The sequence below is a fragment of the Eschrichtius robustus genome, chromosome 11 (assembly GCF_028021215.1).
Source record: "Eschrichtius robustus isolate mEscRob2 chromosome 11, mEscRob2.pri, whole genome shotgun sequence".
In the NCBI taxonomy this organism is placed as follows: Eukaryota; Metazoa; Chordata; class Mammalia; order Artiodactyla; family Eschrichtiidae; genus Eschrichtius; species Eschrichtius robustus.
Window position 1 is genome coordinate 82719139 of NC_090834.1, and position 15573 is coordinate 82734711.

At 38.1% G+C, this 15573-nt stretch overlaps 1 protein-coding gene across 1 annotated transcript in view; it reads left to right on the forward strand.

The window, feature by feature from the left end:
- BBOX1 (gamma-butyrobetaine hydroxylase 1) overlaps nt 1-12328 on the forward strand; it is an 81608-nt gene extending 69280 nt beyond the window's left edge. The window contains exons 6-7 of the mRNA XM_068554793.1: nt 9895-10061; nt 11820-12328. Coding sequence (XP_068410894.1) covers nt 9895-10061; nt 11820-11980 — 328 coding nt within the window. The 3' untranslated portion in view covers nt 11981-12328. The remainder of the gene's footprint in view (nt 1-9894; nt 10062-11819) is intronic.
- Nucleotides 12329-15573: the final 3245 nt, after the last annotated feature.

The following is a 15573-nucleotide window of genomic DNA, read 5'->3' on the forward strand; positions in this document are numbered from 1 at the left end:
GCCATTGGTAGTTTGATAGGGATTGCATTGAATCTGTAGATTGCTTTGGGGAGTATAGTCATTTTCACAACTTTGATTCTTCCATTCCAAGAATATGGTATATCTCTCCATCTGTTTGTATCATCTTTAATTTCTTTCATCAGTGTCTTATAGTTTTCTGCATACAGGTCTTTTTTCTCCTTAGGTAGGTTTATTCCAGGTATTTTATTCTTTTTGTTGCAATGGTAAATGGGAGTGTTTCCTTAATTTCTCTTTCAGATTTTTCATCATTAGTGTATAGGAATGCAGGAGATTTCTGTGCATTAATGTTGTATCCTGCTGTTTTACCAAATTCATTGATTACCTCTACTAGTTTTCTGGTACCATCTTTAGGATTCTCTATGTATGGTGTCATGTCATCTGCAAACAGTGACAACTTTACTTCTTCTTTTCCAGTTTAGATTCCTTTTATTTCTTTTTCTTCTCTGATTGCTGTGGCTAAAACTTCCAAAACTATGTTGAATAATAGTGGTGAGAGTGGGCAACCTTGTCTTGTTCCTGATCTTAGGGGAAATGGTTTCAGTTTTTCACCATTAAGAATGATATTGGCTGTGGGTTTGTCATATATGGCCTTTATTATGTTGAGGTAAGTTCCTCTATGCTTACTTGCTGGAGGGTTCTTATCATAAATGGGTATTGAATTTTGTTGAAAGATTTTCCTCCATCTATTGAGATGATCATATGGTTTTTCTCCTTCAGTTTGTTAATATGGTTTATCACATTGATTGATTTGCATATATTGAAGAATCCTTGCATTCCTTTGATAAACCCCACTTGATCATGGTGTATGATCCTTTTAATGTGTTGTTGGATTCTGTTTGCTAGTATTTTTTTTTTCACACACACACACTGTATTTTATTTTTACAAGAGATAAATAGACTGACACCAAGCATTGTACATGGATGACCACAACAAAAGCAACAATGATTGCAATTACCAAAAATGAAACACACTCATACTATGTCATAATATTGACATTCAGTCCAGTAATCCTCCACTGTAACAGTTCCTTTACTTTGCAGTGAAAATTGATTTGTATATTCTTTGCCTCTGAGTCCTTGTGGGTTGTTTTTTTTTTAATTCAAACAGAAAGTCACAAAAATTATACTCATCCTCATCAGTTCACTCAGTCCCATGTAATTAATTTTTATTTTATCTTGATCTTTTGTTAGCACTTTTATGAGTTCATCAGTTTTTCATTAGAGTTCTGCTTATTCATTCAGTTCAGCAGTACAGTCAGTTACCAGAAACCTCTACTTGTCAGAGTCTTTTCCATGAATTTCTTGAAGATGAAACCCTTTTATAGGAACATATTTGCAATAGCATCAGAGTACACACAGAACTGTCTGTAAATGACAAAAGACTTTAAAATGACCATGGTTAAAGATTTGATGAAAGTTCATAATAATGCAGTTGACAAGAAAATTAGTTATTTCTGAGATATACATTTTAAAGTAATAACTAGGATTATGACATAACATTATACCAGAACATATAAGATTTTTAGAAATTTCATGTAATGTCTGAAACATTTATATTAACATATTTCCATACAAATAACCCAATGAAAGTTTAGTATTAGTTGTTTTGTTTGTTTGTTTGTTTATACTGCAGGTTCTTATTAGTCATCAATTTTATACACATCAGTGTATACATGTCAATCCCAACCGCCCAATTGGGTGTTTGCTAGTATTTTGTTGAGGATTTTTGCATCTATGTTCATCAGTGATATTGGCCTGTAGTTTTCTTTCTTTGTGACATCTTTGTCTGGTTTTGGTATCAGGGTGATGGTGGCCTCATAGAATGAGTGTGGGAGTGTTCTTCCCTCTGCTATATTTTGGAAGAGTTTGAGAAGGATAGGTGTTAGCTCTTCTCTAAATGTTTGATAGCATTCACCTGTGAAGCCATCTGGTCCTTGGCTGTTTGTTGGAAGATTTTTAATCACAGTCTCAATTTCACTGCTTGTGATTGGTCTGTTTATATTTTCTATTTCTTCCTGGTTCAGTCTCTGAAGGTTGTGCTTTTCTAAGAATTTGTCCATTTCTTCCAGGCTGTACATTTTACTGGCATATAATTGCTTGTAGTAATCTCTCATGACCCTTTGTATTTCTGCAGTGTCAGTTGTTACTTCTCCTTTTTCATTTCTAGTTCTATTGATTTGAGTCTTCTCCCTTTTTTTTCTTGATGAGTCTGCCTAATGGTTTATCAATTTTGTTTATTTTCTCAAAGAACCAGCTTTTAGTTTTATTGATCTTTGCTACTGTTTTCTTCATTTCTTTTTCATTTATTTCCGATCTGATTTTTATGATTTCTTTCCTTCTGCTAACTTTGGGGTTTTTGTGTTCTTCTTTCTCTAATTGCTTTAAGTGTAAGGTTAGGTTGTTACTTTGAGATGTTTCTTGTTTCTTGTGGTAGGATTGTGTTGCTATAAACTTCCCTCATAGAACTGCTTTTGCTGCATCCCATGGGTTTTGGGTTGTCGTGTTTTCATTGTCATTTGTTTCTAGGTATTTTTGTATTTCCTCTTTGATTTCTTCAGTGATCTCTTGGTTATTTAGTAGTGTATTGTTTAGTCTCCATGTGTTTGTATATTTTGCAGATTTTTTCTCCTGTAATTGATATCTAGTCTCATAGCGTTGTGGTTGGAAATGATAATTGATATGATTTCAATTTTCTTAAATTTACCAAGGCTTGATCTGTGACCCAAGTTATGATCTATCCTGGAGAATGTTCCTTGAGCACTTGAAAAGAAAGTGTATGCTGTTATTTTGGGATGGAATGTCTTATAAATATCCATTAAGTGCATCTTGTTTAATGTATCACTTAAAGCTTGTGTTTCCTTATTTATTTTCATTTTAGATGATCTGTCCATGTGTGAAAGTGGGGTGTTAAAGTCCCCTACTATGATTCTGTTACTGTCAATTTCCCCTTTTGTGGCTATTAGCATTTGCCTTATATATTGAGGTGCTCCTTTTTTGGGTGCATAAATATTTACAATTGTTATAACTTCTTCTTGGCTTGATCCCTTGATCATTATGTAGTGTCCTTCTTTGTCTCTTGCAATAGTCTTTATTTTAAAGTCTATTGTGTCTGATATGAGAATTGCTACTCCAGCTTTCTTTTGATTTCCATTTGCATGGAATATCTTTTTCCATCCCCTCACTTTCAGTCTGTATGTGTCCCTAGGTCTGAAGTGGGTCTCCTGTAGACAGCATATATATGGGCCTTGTTTTCGTATCCACTCAGCCAGTCTATGTCTTTTGGTGGAGTGTTTAATTCATTAACATTTAAGGTAATTATCGATATGTATGTTCCTAGTACCATTTTCTTAATTCATTTGGGTTTGTTATTGTAGGTCTTTTCCTTCTCTTGTGTTTCCTGCCTAGAGAAGTTCCTTTAGCATTTGTTGTAAAGCTGGTTTGGTCATGCTGAATTCTCTTAGCTTTTGCTTGTCTGTAAATGTTTTACTTTCTCTGTCAAATCTGAATGAGATCCTTGCTGGGTAGAGTAACCTTGGTTGTAGGTTTTCCCTTTCATCACTTTAAATATGTCCTGCCACTTCCTTCAGGCTTGCAGAGTTTTTGCTGAAGGATCAGCTGTTAACCTGATGGGGATTCCCTTGTAGGTTATTTGTTGTTTTTCCCTTGCTGCTTTTAGTATTTTTTCTTTGTATTTAATTTTTGATGGTTTGATTAATATGTGTCTTGGCGTGTTTCTGCTTGGATTTATCCTGTATTTGACTCTCTGTGCTTTCTGGACTTGATTAACTATTTCCTTTCCCATATTAGGGTAGTCTTCAACTATAATCTCTTCAAGTATTTTCTCAATCCTTTTCTTTTTCTCTTCTTCTTCTGGGACCCCTATGATTCGAATGTTGGTGAGTTTATTGTTGTCCCAGAGATCTCTGAGACTGTCCTCAATTGTTTTTATTCTTTTGTCTTTATTCTGCTCTGCAGTAGTTATTTCCCTTATTTTATCTTCCAGGTCAGTTATCCGTTTTTCTGCCTCAGTTATTCTGCTACTGTTTCCTTCTAGAGAATTTTTAATTTCATTTGTGTTGTTCATCATTGTTTGTTTGCTCTTTAGTTCTTCTAGGTCCTTGTTAAACGTTTCTTGTATTTTCTCCATTCTATTTCCAAGATTTTGGATCACCTTTACTATCAATACTCTGAATTCTTTTTCAAGTAGACTGCCTATTTCCTCTTCATGTGTTTGGTCTGGTGGCTTTTTACCTTGCTCCTTCATCTGTTGTGTGTTTCTTTGTCTTCTCATTTTGCTTAACTTACTGTGTTTGTGGTCTCCTTTTCGCAGCCTGCAGGTTCATAGATCCTCTTGTTTGTGGTGTCTGCCCCCAGTGGCTAGTGTTGGCTTAGTGGTTTGTGTAGGCTTCCTGGTGGAAGGGACTAGTGCCTGTGTTCTGGTGTTTGAGGCTGGATTTGTCTTTCTGGTGGGCAGGTCCACGTCCAGTGGTGTGTTTTGGGGTGTCTGTGACCTTATTATGATTTTAGGCAGCCTCTCTGCTAATGGGTGAGATTGTGTTCCTGTCTTGCTAGTTTTTTGGCATAGGATGTCCAGCACTGTAGCTTGCTGTTTGTTGAGTGGAGCTGGGTCTTAGCGTTGAGATGGAGATCTCTGGGAGAGCTTTCACCATTTGATATTACATGGAGCCAGGAGGTCTCTAGTGGACCAATGTCCTGACCTCAGCTCTCCCACCTTCTCGGCTCAGAAGTAAAGGAAGAAAAAAAGAAAGAAAGATAGGAAAAAAATAAATAAAATAAAATAATGTTATTAAAATAAGAAATAATTATTAAAAATAAAATAATTAAAAAGTAATAAAAAAAGAGAGCAACCAAATGAAAAAACAAATATACCAATGATAACAAGTGCTAAAAACTATACTAAAAAAAAAAACAACGGACAGACAGAAGCCTTCGAAAAATGGTCAAATCAAAGCTATAAGACAAAATCACACACAGAAGCCTACACATACACAGTCACAAAAAGAGAAAAAGGAAAAAAAAAAAATATATATATATATATATATATCGTTGCTCCCAAAGTCCACTGCCTAAATTTTGGGATGATTCGTTGTCTATTCAGGTATTCCACAGATGCAGGTACATCAAGTTGATTGTGGAGATTTAATCCGCTGCTCCTGAGGCTGCTGGAAGAGATTTCCCTTTCTCTTCTTTGTTCGCACAGCTCCTGGGGTTCAGCTTTGGATTTGGCCCCGTCTCTGCGTGTAGGTCACCTGAGGGCATCTGTTCTTCGCCCAGACAGGACGGGGTTAAAGGAGAAGCTGATTCGGGGGCTCTGGCTCACTCAGGCCGGGGGGAGGGAGGGGTACGGATGCAGGGTGAGCCTGCGGTGGCAGAGGCCGGCATGACGTTGCACCAGCCTGAGGCGCACCGTGCGTTCTCCCGGGGAAGTTGTCCCCGGATCACGGGACCCTGGCAGTGGCGGGCTGCACAGGCTCCCGGGAGGGGCGGTGTGGATGTGACCTGTGCTCGCACACAGGTTTCTTGGTGGCGGCTTCAGCAGCCTTAGCGTCTCACGCCCGTCTCTGGGGTCTGCGCTGAAAACCGCAGCTCGCGCCCATCTCTGGAGCTCGTTTAGGCGGCACTCTGAATCCCTTCTCCTTGCGCGCCGTGAAACAAAGAGGCAAGAAAACGTCTCTTGCCTCTTTGGCAGCTGCAGACCTTTTCCCGGACTCCCTCCCGGCTAGCTGTGGTGCACTAACCCCCTTCAGGCTGTGTTCACGCCGCCAACCCCAGTCCTGTCCCTGCGATCCGACCTCCGAAGCCCGAGCCTCAGCTCCCAGCCCCGCCCGCCCCGGCGGCTGAGCAGACAAGCCTCTCAGGCTGGTGAGTGCTGGTCGGCGCCGAGCCTCTGTGCGGGAATCTCTCCGCTTTGCCCTCTGCACCCCTGTAGCTGTGCTCTCCTCCGTGGCTCCGAAGCTTCCCCCCTCTGCCACCTGCAGTCTCTGCCCGTGAAGGGGCTCCTAGTGTGTGGAAACCTTTCCTACTTCACAGCGCCCTCCCACTGGTGCAGGTCCCGTCCCTATTCTTTTGTCTCTGTTTTTTCTTTTTTCTTTTGTCCTACCCAGGTACGTGCGGAGTTTCTTGCCTTTTGGGAGGTCTGAGGTCTTCTGCCAGCATTCAGTAGGTGTTCTGTAGGAGCTGTTCCAAATGTAGATGTATTTCTGATGTATTTATGGGGAGGAAGGTGATCTCCGCGTCTTACTCTTCCGCCATCTTGAAGGTCTCCTTGAGTGAGATTAACTGAATATCTATCATCATAATTCACTTTTGTTATTTTTTGCAATAAAATTCCAGAATTTGGCCATTATCAAGGTCTCAGGGATATCCCTAGAGAATATCAAGTGGTTAACATTAATTCACTTAAAATGTATTTTTAACAACAGCAGATGAAACAAAGATAGTTTTCAGTTAATCAAGGGCCTTGGTCCCCTGAGTGTTTGGGTTAACTTTCCTGGTGGTCAAATCTTTTAAGTCTTTTGAGATGCTTATGTCCTATCTAGTACAAAAAGATCTTGGAGGCTGTTGAGAAAGTTAAGTATCATGCAGTACAATAAAAAACAAAGTAACTAGGACGAAAATAATAGTGAGATTAAGCTATAGTGTTGCATCCTACTGGTTACAAATTCAGTCACATGAACACAACTCCTCTTTTTATCTGTGAGTTGTTGGTCAAGTGACTTATTCTTGCTAAGCCACGAAAAGGAGTAATTGTCAGTAAAAAAAAAAAAAAAAAAAGGAATGATATTAATACCTACCACATAACAATTATAGTGGGAATTATAGAGATAGATAATATACAGACAGCCCTGTCAGAGTGCCTGGATCAGAAAGGGCAGAATAAATTTTAGCTAGCCATAATTTTCATAATCCAACACATTTACTGGTGATAGATTTTAATTTCAGCTCTGAGTATCTAAAGACCAAAGCAAGGAGGGAACATAATCTGTTTGCAAGATATGAGATGCTTTTAAAGTCTGAAATAAATTTTTCTTGCATAAAATGTGATGTGGTGGGCAAGACCATAATGATATTCTCACAACAAATTCACATCACATCTCTCAATGAGAAATAATATTTTAACTAACGAGGCGTATCCACAGCATCCACTTGGATTGTAGGAGATGATTCTACCGTCTTTTCCTTGGGTTCTTTTATTGGCATCACTGATGATGTTTTGCTTTTACTAATTTGCAGTCACCATGTAGCTTGTTTATGTTTAAATGCTTGTCCTTTATGCATAGCTAATACATAGCTGGTTATTCCTCATCTTTGGGGGCTTTTTACCCTTCCTCAGCATATAATCCTACATCAAAACCTTCCTTTCATTCTGTTTTTGCACACAGCATATCCTGCTTACTAAGATTCAATTTTGCATTTTAGGTTGATCTTCAAGATGCCAGCCACTCATCTCCTCTAACATTCTTCAATCCTCAGGATAACATCTTCTCTAGACCTCATAACTAAATTTACTTTCTATTCCTCCTCAGGTCATTACTGAGAATGCTAAATAACAAATTTGTTTCTTATTTTCTCATATAGAAAGTAGATACCAGGTGAAAAGAGACAGAGGCTGTGTTACACACACGTACACACACAGAGAAATTGCTTATTTTTGCCCACATGTGTGAACTCTGGGAAATGAAAACTTAATACAATGTACCATGGGACACACAATTCCGATTTCATGAGATTAATGAATCGCGAAGTTCCTTTCAAAGATATGTGAGGATACATACGTGGACTCCAAAAGAGAGAGCTCATAACTAGCATAACCATTCCCATGCAAGAATTACGGTGTTAGTGGAAAAAGAAACATCACCAGAGTGGCTGGGATGGAAGACCCCAAGAAGTTTCAAAGATGTGACATACTTGTCAGTATCACGGAGGATGACACAAAGGGTGTCATTGGTATATGTACGGAACATATGCAGGGGGAGAGGAGGGAATGTGGGTCAGGAGCAGTCAGGCTAGAATTTTAAAGATAAGATGAAAAGGCAAAATGCCCTCAGAAACTGTGAAAGGGGCCTGAAACCAGCAGTATGAACACTAATGGGGCAATTGAAAGGCCAAGCACTGTCCTTTGTACCCCTCAAACCCAGAGGTCCACAGTCTCTTCTGCTGACTGACCTCTTCCTTGATTCTTTGTTCATAAAGCCACGACTTGCAGGCCACAGAGTATCCTTTATCTATGTGGAGAAGATGCAGCAACAGGGGAGGGCCCTTCACTGCCTATTCAGTCATATTTGTATTTTATCAATGTATATAAAATTCAAGTTCTAAGAGCCTTTTTTGAAAACCTGTTCCTTTCTTACATTCTTCCCCTATATGGTTCAATAGGTAGTTTTCAGTCACTATTCAATAAGCAAAGAGTTGCTGCTAATCACTATTTCTTAGAGTTTATCATTACATTTGCCATTGGCTCAGAGGATTGACTATTAATCTGAGGCACAAAGCACAGGGGCCCAGATAGCCATACTTTGTATACCACAGGCCATTGCATCCGTCCTCCCATAACCTAGCTTGTTGATAATGGTTCACTCTGTGTGAGCAGCCAGCTAAGTGTAATCTAGACCCCAAATCAGTGTCACCAACCCCTGGAACATGTGACAGTCTGTTCAGTTTGACCCATCAGTCAGCTGTTGGTTCACATTACCACCTCCTAAGCTGGCCCAGGAGTAATTCTTGGCACTTTGTCACCATCCTTGCCCACCTTCAGTTTTTATCCATCCCTCCTGTACCTAAAGAAAAGGTAAAGTTGGTTGATGTTTTAGAACTGGATAAAAGTCCACCTTCTGAATAAGCTAAAAAAAAATTTTGTCTCTTCCTTTTGTCTCTGTGTCTAAATGGTCATGCCTTGCTAATTATAACCAGCAAACTTAAATTTAGAAATAATGTTATCATTTGTTACATTGAAAACAGTATTATGTTACATTGTCATGATCATGATTTATATTCTAGGAAAGAATATAGAGCTCACAATATTAGGATCTCCCAAGGTACTAAAAAGACCTTGGTACTCTCTAAATGTACTGAAAAAATATATACAAAGTTACATATGCAACAAATATTTAATAACTGCCTGTTATATCCAGGACCTATGTTAATTGCTGGGAATACAACATTAAATGAGATTCAGTATCAGTCTTCTAGAAGCCTATACACTAAGATACATAGTATAGATGGAAAGATCCAAAGAAAGAATGTGCCTCAGGCTAGACTCTTCTTTCTCTGTGCCTCGGTTTCCCCATCTATAAACTAGGGGTTGAAATAGAACAGAGTATTTCCAATTTTTAAAAAACAAATTTTTCTTCCCAATATTGTTCCAGTAAAATCATATTTAAAACCTCCATAGATGAAACATGCAAAGTGATTGACCTATGAACTGTAACATAAAAATGTTTTAATATGTAAAATGTAAATATGTAAAAGCTACTGTTTGTAAAAAGCTACAAACATATGTAAAATATGTTAATAATATGTAAAAGCTACTGTTTTAAAGAATAAAGAATGAATTTATTTTCCTAAACAAACAAACAAATTTTAACTGGAATTTCTCAGAAACATTTATTTTAAATTAATTTGAATCAATTCTGGCACTTATGTAGTAAGATTTCAAAAAATTCTTGCTAAATGAATATGTGAAAAAAAACAAATGAATACATTGTACCACAGATACCTTAATATCTTCTGTACATGTGTTTGGATTCTTTAATATTGTATTTCAGAAATATCTTCCAAGATGAAATGACCCTTACAAATGTAAAAAGATACTTCATGACTTCTATATTTTAACTTTTTCTCTTTGAAAAATAGATTAGACGATAAAGGCCAAGTGGTTCGCATCAACTTCAATAATGCAACTAGAGACACAATATTTGACATACCTGTTGAAAGAGTTCAGCCTTTTTATGCTGCTCTGAAGGAGTTTGTTGACCTCATGAATTGTAAAGAATTCAAGTTTACTTTCAAGATGAATCCAGGTCAGTGAACACATTTTCTCAGGCAACTGAAAGAATGCATTTTCTTCAACCTTAACCATTTAGCACAATATCTAGAGCAGTGTTTCTCAAACATGGCATGTGGAACACTAACATCAGAGTCTTGGTGAGCAGCCAACTTGCTTAAATAGCAGACTCCTGGCCCCTACCCTTCCTCTAAATTGACTCTCCAGACTTTAAAGTACTCATTTTAATAAGTTCCTAGGTAATCCTTAAGCACACCAAAATTTAATAACCTCTAACCTAAAGCATAAATATTGAAAGACAAGCTACAGACCAAATAAAATCTCATGTCTGATATGAAGACTGATGACTTATATTTTCTATTCTGATAGCCAATCAATACAAACTGAAATCTGTACTTAATTTTTCTATCTTGGTAAATAAACAAAATTATCTCCATGAGCCCCACTCTAAAGTACATGAGTAGGGTTTACTCATTACGCTTATCTGATCTGGCAAACATGGTGCTACCTGAAATAAAGAAGTACTTGAAGTATTCCAGCCACTTGGATAAAGGAGCAGAAAGCACTATGGTTTTTCTGGACTATCTCTACTCAATGAAGTGACATCAAACTTGAGGCTTTTGATATCTAAAATAAAAAGCATAATTTCTCCCTCCTGCTGATTGGGCCAAGTGGAGATACTTTTCATGTGTGATTATTTTTTGAATTGATCTTTGGTACAATAAGGTAATACTAGAAATCTCCATAAATCTGCTGCTATGAAGTCAACACCAAGTTGAGTTTAAGAGCAGTAACATGTAAAATGGAAATACCATGGGAGAAAAATACCCCCAAAATAGGAGTTGGAATTCAAGCTTCACCATTCAATGACAGTGTATCTCCTGGCAAGTGCCTCAACTGCTCAGAGCAGAGTTTTCTCATTTATGAAAATATGATATAATACTCTCCTTTCAAGATTTTTATGAGGCATAAAAATTATGTACATAAAATACTAGGAACATGAAAGACAAACCAAGAATCACTATCCTTATAATTGTTTGAAGCTGTTAAAGTAGAAATAAATACTTCTTAAGTCAGAAGGAGAAAAACAAATACCATATGATATCACTTATATGTGGAATCTAAATTATGACACAAATGAACCTATATGTGGAATCTAAAATATGACACAAATGAAACAGACTCACAGACATAGAGAACAGACTTGTGGTTGTCAACGGGGAGAAGGTTGGGAAAAGGGATGGATTGGACATTTGGGGTTAACAGATGAAAACTATTATATATAGAATGGATAAACAACAAGGTCTTACTATATATCACAGGGAATTATATTCAATATCCTGTAATAAACCATAATGGAAAAGAATGTATATATAACTGAATCACTTTGCTGTACAGCAGAAATTAACACAATATTATAAATCAACTATACTTCAATTTAAAAAAAAAACACTTCTGAGTAAGAGATAAGTAACCATCAGGAAGAACAATTCAAAAGTTTTATACAGAGATAATACTTTAAGTAAGAATTATAAAAGTATCTACAAGCGCCCGCCAAGCTCTGTAGTTCAAATGTCAAAAGGTCTAAAGCAGTCTCCATTCAGTGGGCCTGATTTGTATGAAAAAGCAAATGTGCAGTTTTATGTAAAGAAATAAACATATTGCGTCTTGATGTGAACCAAGTAGCAATGCTATTTTGCAGTTTACATTTTCTAGCTCAGCAAATCATTTACACACAGAATTATATTCATATTGAAAAAAATCTTTTGTCTAGGTGATGTGATTACCTTTGATAACTGGCGCTTACTTCATGGCCGACGGAGCTATGAAGCAGGAACTGAGATATCCCGCCATCTAGAAGGAGCTTATGCCGACTGGGATGTGGTCATGTCAAGGCTTCGTATCTTAAGGCAGAGTGTCCGGAATAGAAACTGAATCTCCTGTCGATAAGATTCCAGTGAGTGTATTTTATAAGATATGGCAAGGTTATTTGTCTTCACAGGCCATGAGCCATGTCAGTAACACATTAATTTCTTTAACACAAGAGTTCTCTTTTCTTTGTAGTCATATACAGTGCCAACTTTTTAGATGTTGTAGCCATGCTCTCTCTTTTTCAAATAAAGCATCTCCTCTGTCCAATTGCATATACGATCTAATTTCTTTTGCCCATCTGTGAGAGTCTCCAGAATGCCTTCAAATAGTTTTGTATCAAAGTCTTTCTTCAAGTAAGGCTTCTTTTAAATAAAGCTTTTGTTTCAAATAAAGGTTGTGTTTCAAATAAAACTTGTCTCAAAACATGTTTCTGCTCTGTTGCCTGGAGGGTCTCATTTTTCATGACTGCATATGGCTGTCTTTAGCATGCTTGGGAAGAGGCTTCATATCTTCAAAGATCTCTTTTGTTTACTCTTATTACAGAATTACGTGACCCCAATTTCCAGACCTCACCAACCTGGTGATCTCAGCATTTCTTTTAATACATAAATTATGATACCAAACCCAAGAATGTGCCAAATGAAAAGAAAATCTAGTTCCACCCCCCACCAAGTTGCTCTTGCCCCAAATAAATACTCCCAAGGACTGCCAGCATAGCTTACCCCTGTCCATGGATCAGTTCTCCTCACTCCTTGCCTTCAACTAATAACTAGAAAAGGTAGAAACAAGATGCATGCAACACTCATAAGTGGACATGATGTTTGTTAACCTCTGGACAGCTTGACCTGCTGGTCTTGGCTTCTTATATGGCCACTGCCTTGTCTCCAGTGATGGAACACAGGTGTCACCACCGGCCATGAAAGTTCCACTCCGGTTGTGCCCAGTCCCTTCCCTACCTCTGCCGAAAAGGGGAGTCTCAGCATTTCCTCTTGCTGAAATCCTGGTAGTACATAGATTTTTAGTCCGTACATTTTGGGACCTAACCAAGCCTCCTATTTCAAAAGTCTTAATCACTGCCACCGCTGTAGGGCTCTACCTGTCACCTTAAGACCGAGTGATAACACTACTTCCATCCATGCTTTAACTTTTGTTTCACACTCATAGTGTGCCCATGGCACTGGGAGTCTGGATCAAAAGTGTCTTAGGCCTATGTCAGCACACCCCTCTATTTTCTGAACTCTGGTAGTAAGTCCACATCGCCTGCCCAGGCTCCTCTTTCTCTTGGAACACTGTCCCTTTCTGGGGCCTTCTTTGTCCTTTCCCATCATCTGGTCTTGCCTGGAGCTACTATAGTACACCACACATGTTTGATTCCTCTATACTTCAAATGAAATGGGTTGGTTTCCCAGTCCCACCTCTCCTAAGAGAATCCTAGAATGAAAACAGGTAAGTTCATGGGGGCATGGTTTGATTTGAAGAGGCTGCATTCAATACCTGAAAACAAATAAGTTTCTGGAGTAACCCTAGCTCCATCCATTTACAGCATCTAAACCACAAGCACTTGCAACACTAAAGTGACTTGTTACACTTTTATTCATTCGACAGATATTTAATCACATACCTGGTATATATTAGGCACACTGCTAGACTAAAGACATAGAAGGACTTGGGATGTGCCTGCTTATAGTCTGGTAGGGGAACAGATAAGGATGTAGATGACGATGTGTTATGCTAACAGAACGGTTCATAGCAAGGCAACCAATACTGGGGAGGTTAATGAAAGCTTCAGTGTAAATTGAATGAGTATTAACAGTTTTCCTGGCAAAGATGGGAAAATGACTTTCCAAGTCAAAGGGCAGAAGAGGCACAGAGAATTGAAAGGAATCACAGTGCATGCACTGAGAGAGTAGAGCATAGCAGGGGTGTAAATCCTGGGATTGGATGCCTAGGTTCAAAGTGTAATTATGATAATCAGTTAACTATGTGTCTTTGGACAAATAACTTCTTCCCTTAAGCCTCATATTTCTGTCTATAAATGAGACTAATAACAGTTCTTATCTCATTAAATTTTTCTGTGGATTAAGTAAAAGTTCATGTAGAGCAGTGTTTCCCCAAACTTCTCAGATGATGAGTCGTGTGTGTGTGTGTGTGTGTGTGTGTGTGTGTTTAATACAACTTCCCAGACTCAGTCCCTGAAGACTATGACTCAGTGGATCTGGGCTAAGAACTAGAAACTGTATTTTGAGCAAAGATCCCAGGTGATAGGCATCAGCAGAGAAGTTTGGAAAATATTAATGTAAAGCATTTAGCATGGTTCCTTGCTGAGGGTAAGCACTCAATAGATGTTAACTATAATTAGTTATAATAACAGAGGTTGTAGAGGGAGAGGGTAGATAAGGATGGAAAGAGATATATGATGCCAGAGACGGAGATAGGGACCAAGTCATGAAATGTCAAAATGTATGTTGCACTAAAGAGTTGACATTTTATCTTGAAAGCAAATGAAGAGCCATTTAAATGTTTTTAAACAATAAAGTGACTTGGTCAGATATTCATTTTTTTAAAGATCTGCCTGGCTACATTGTGGAGGAAATTGTAAATGAGCAAGGCTAAAAGCTATACATCCACTTATGAGGTTATAAATCTATTTACTGTAAGAAGCCAGGTGAGAGATTAAGAAGGATTGAATCAGAATGCTGGGAGAGGGAATAGAGAGGTACTTAGAAGGCTAAATCTAGAGAACTTAGTGCCTCTCTGCATGTAGAGAATGAATGAGATGTCCAGGATGCCTGCTGGGTTTCTAGTTAAGAAAAATGGATTAACAGTGATTCCATGCTTAAGAAGAGAAACCACAAGAGCAGAAGAACGCTTGTGGGCAAGACAATGAATCCAGTTTTGAACAGACTGAACTTGAATTGTCCTTGGATTAGTCCATTTGGCAGTTGGCTCTATATATACATACAGCTCCGGACAGAGACCTGGATTGGAGATCTGCATGTGGAAAGTATACAAATGATGGATGAAATCATTACTTGTTTTCCTGGAGACATTTAGTGATCATGACCAAGATTACAAGCCTCATGATATGATGATTAACTAATGATATTGGCCTAGTTTGTGGAATCAGTTACACCCTGAACATATCAGCGGTGGCTTACATTCAAAATCAGCTAGACCTCTTACATATCGTATTTTGTCACTAGACGACAACATTCCAAACCAGCGCCCCATGGACTGGCTGTTTCCTTCTCTGCTGAAAAATTATTTCTGCCCTGGAAAGAAGGGACAAAAGGATTGGATGCCATTGCAACAATTTCTGAAGTGTTATATAGGACACGACATATTATGGGCTACGGCAGCTGGTGCTGACTGAAGATGATTAGGTTTCCTGGATATAATAGTCTAAAGATTTGACTTTCCTCCAAACTCATAATAGATCTGATGCAACTTGGATTAGAATTTACCCCTATTTGGCAGCGTGGACTCTTACTGTCTGTTCTATTTCTCCGATTTGACTTGCAGAATATTAGCTTCTTGGCTGGTTAATCAGAATAACTTCACAGGTCACCAGAATGACATGTCACAAGGTATCTTTGTTGTTCTCTATTTCTCCCCCTAATGGACCATTAAAAGGTAAATAAATGAGTTTCATTAGA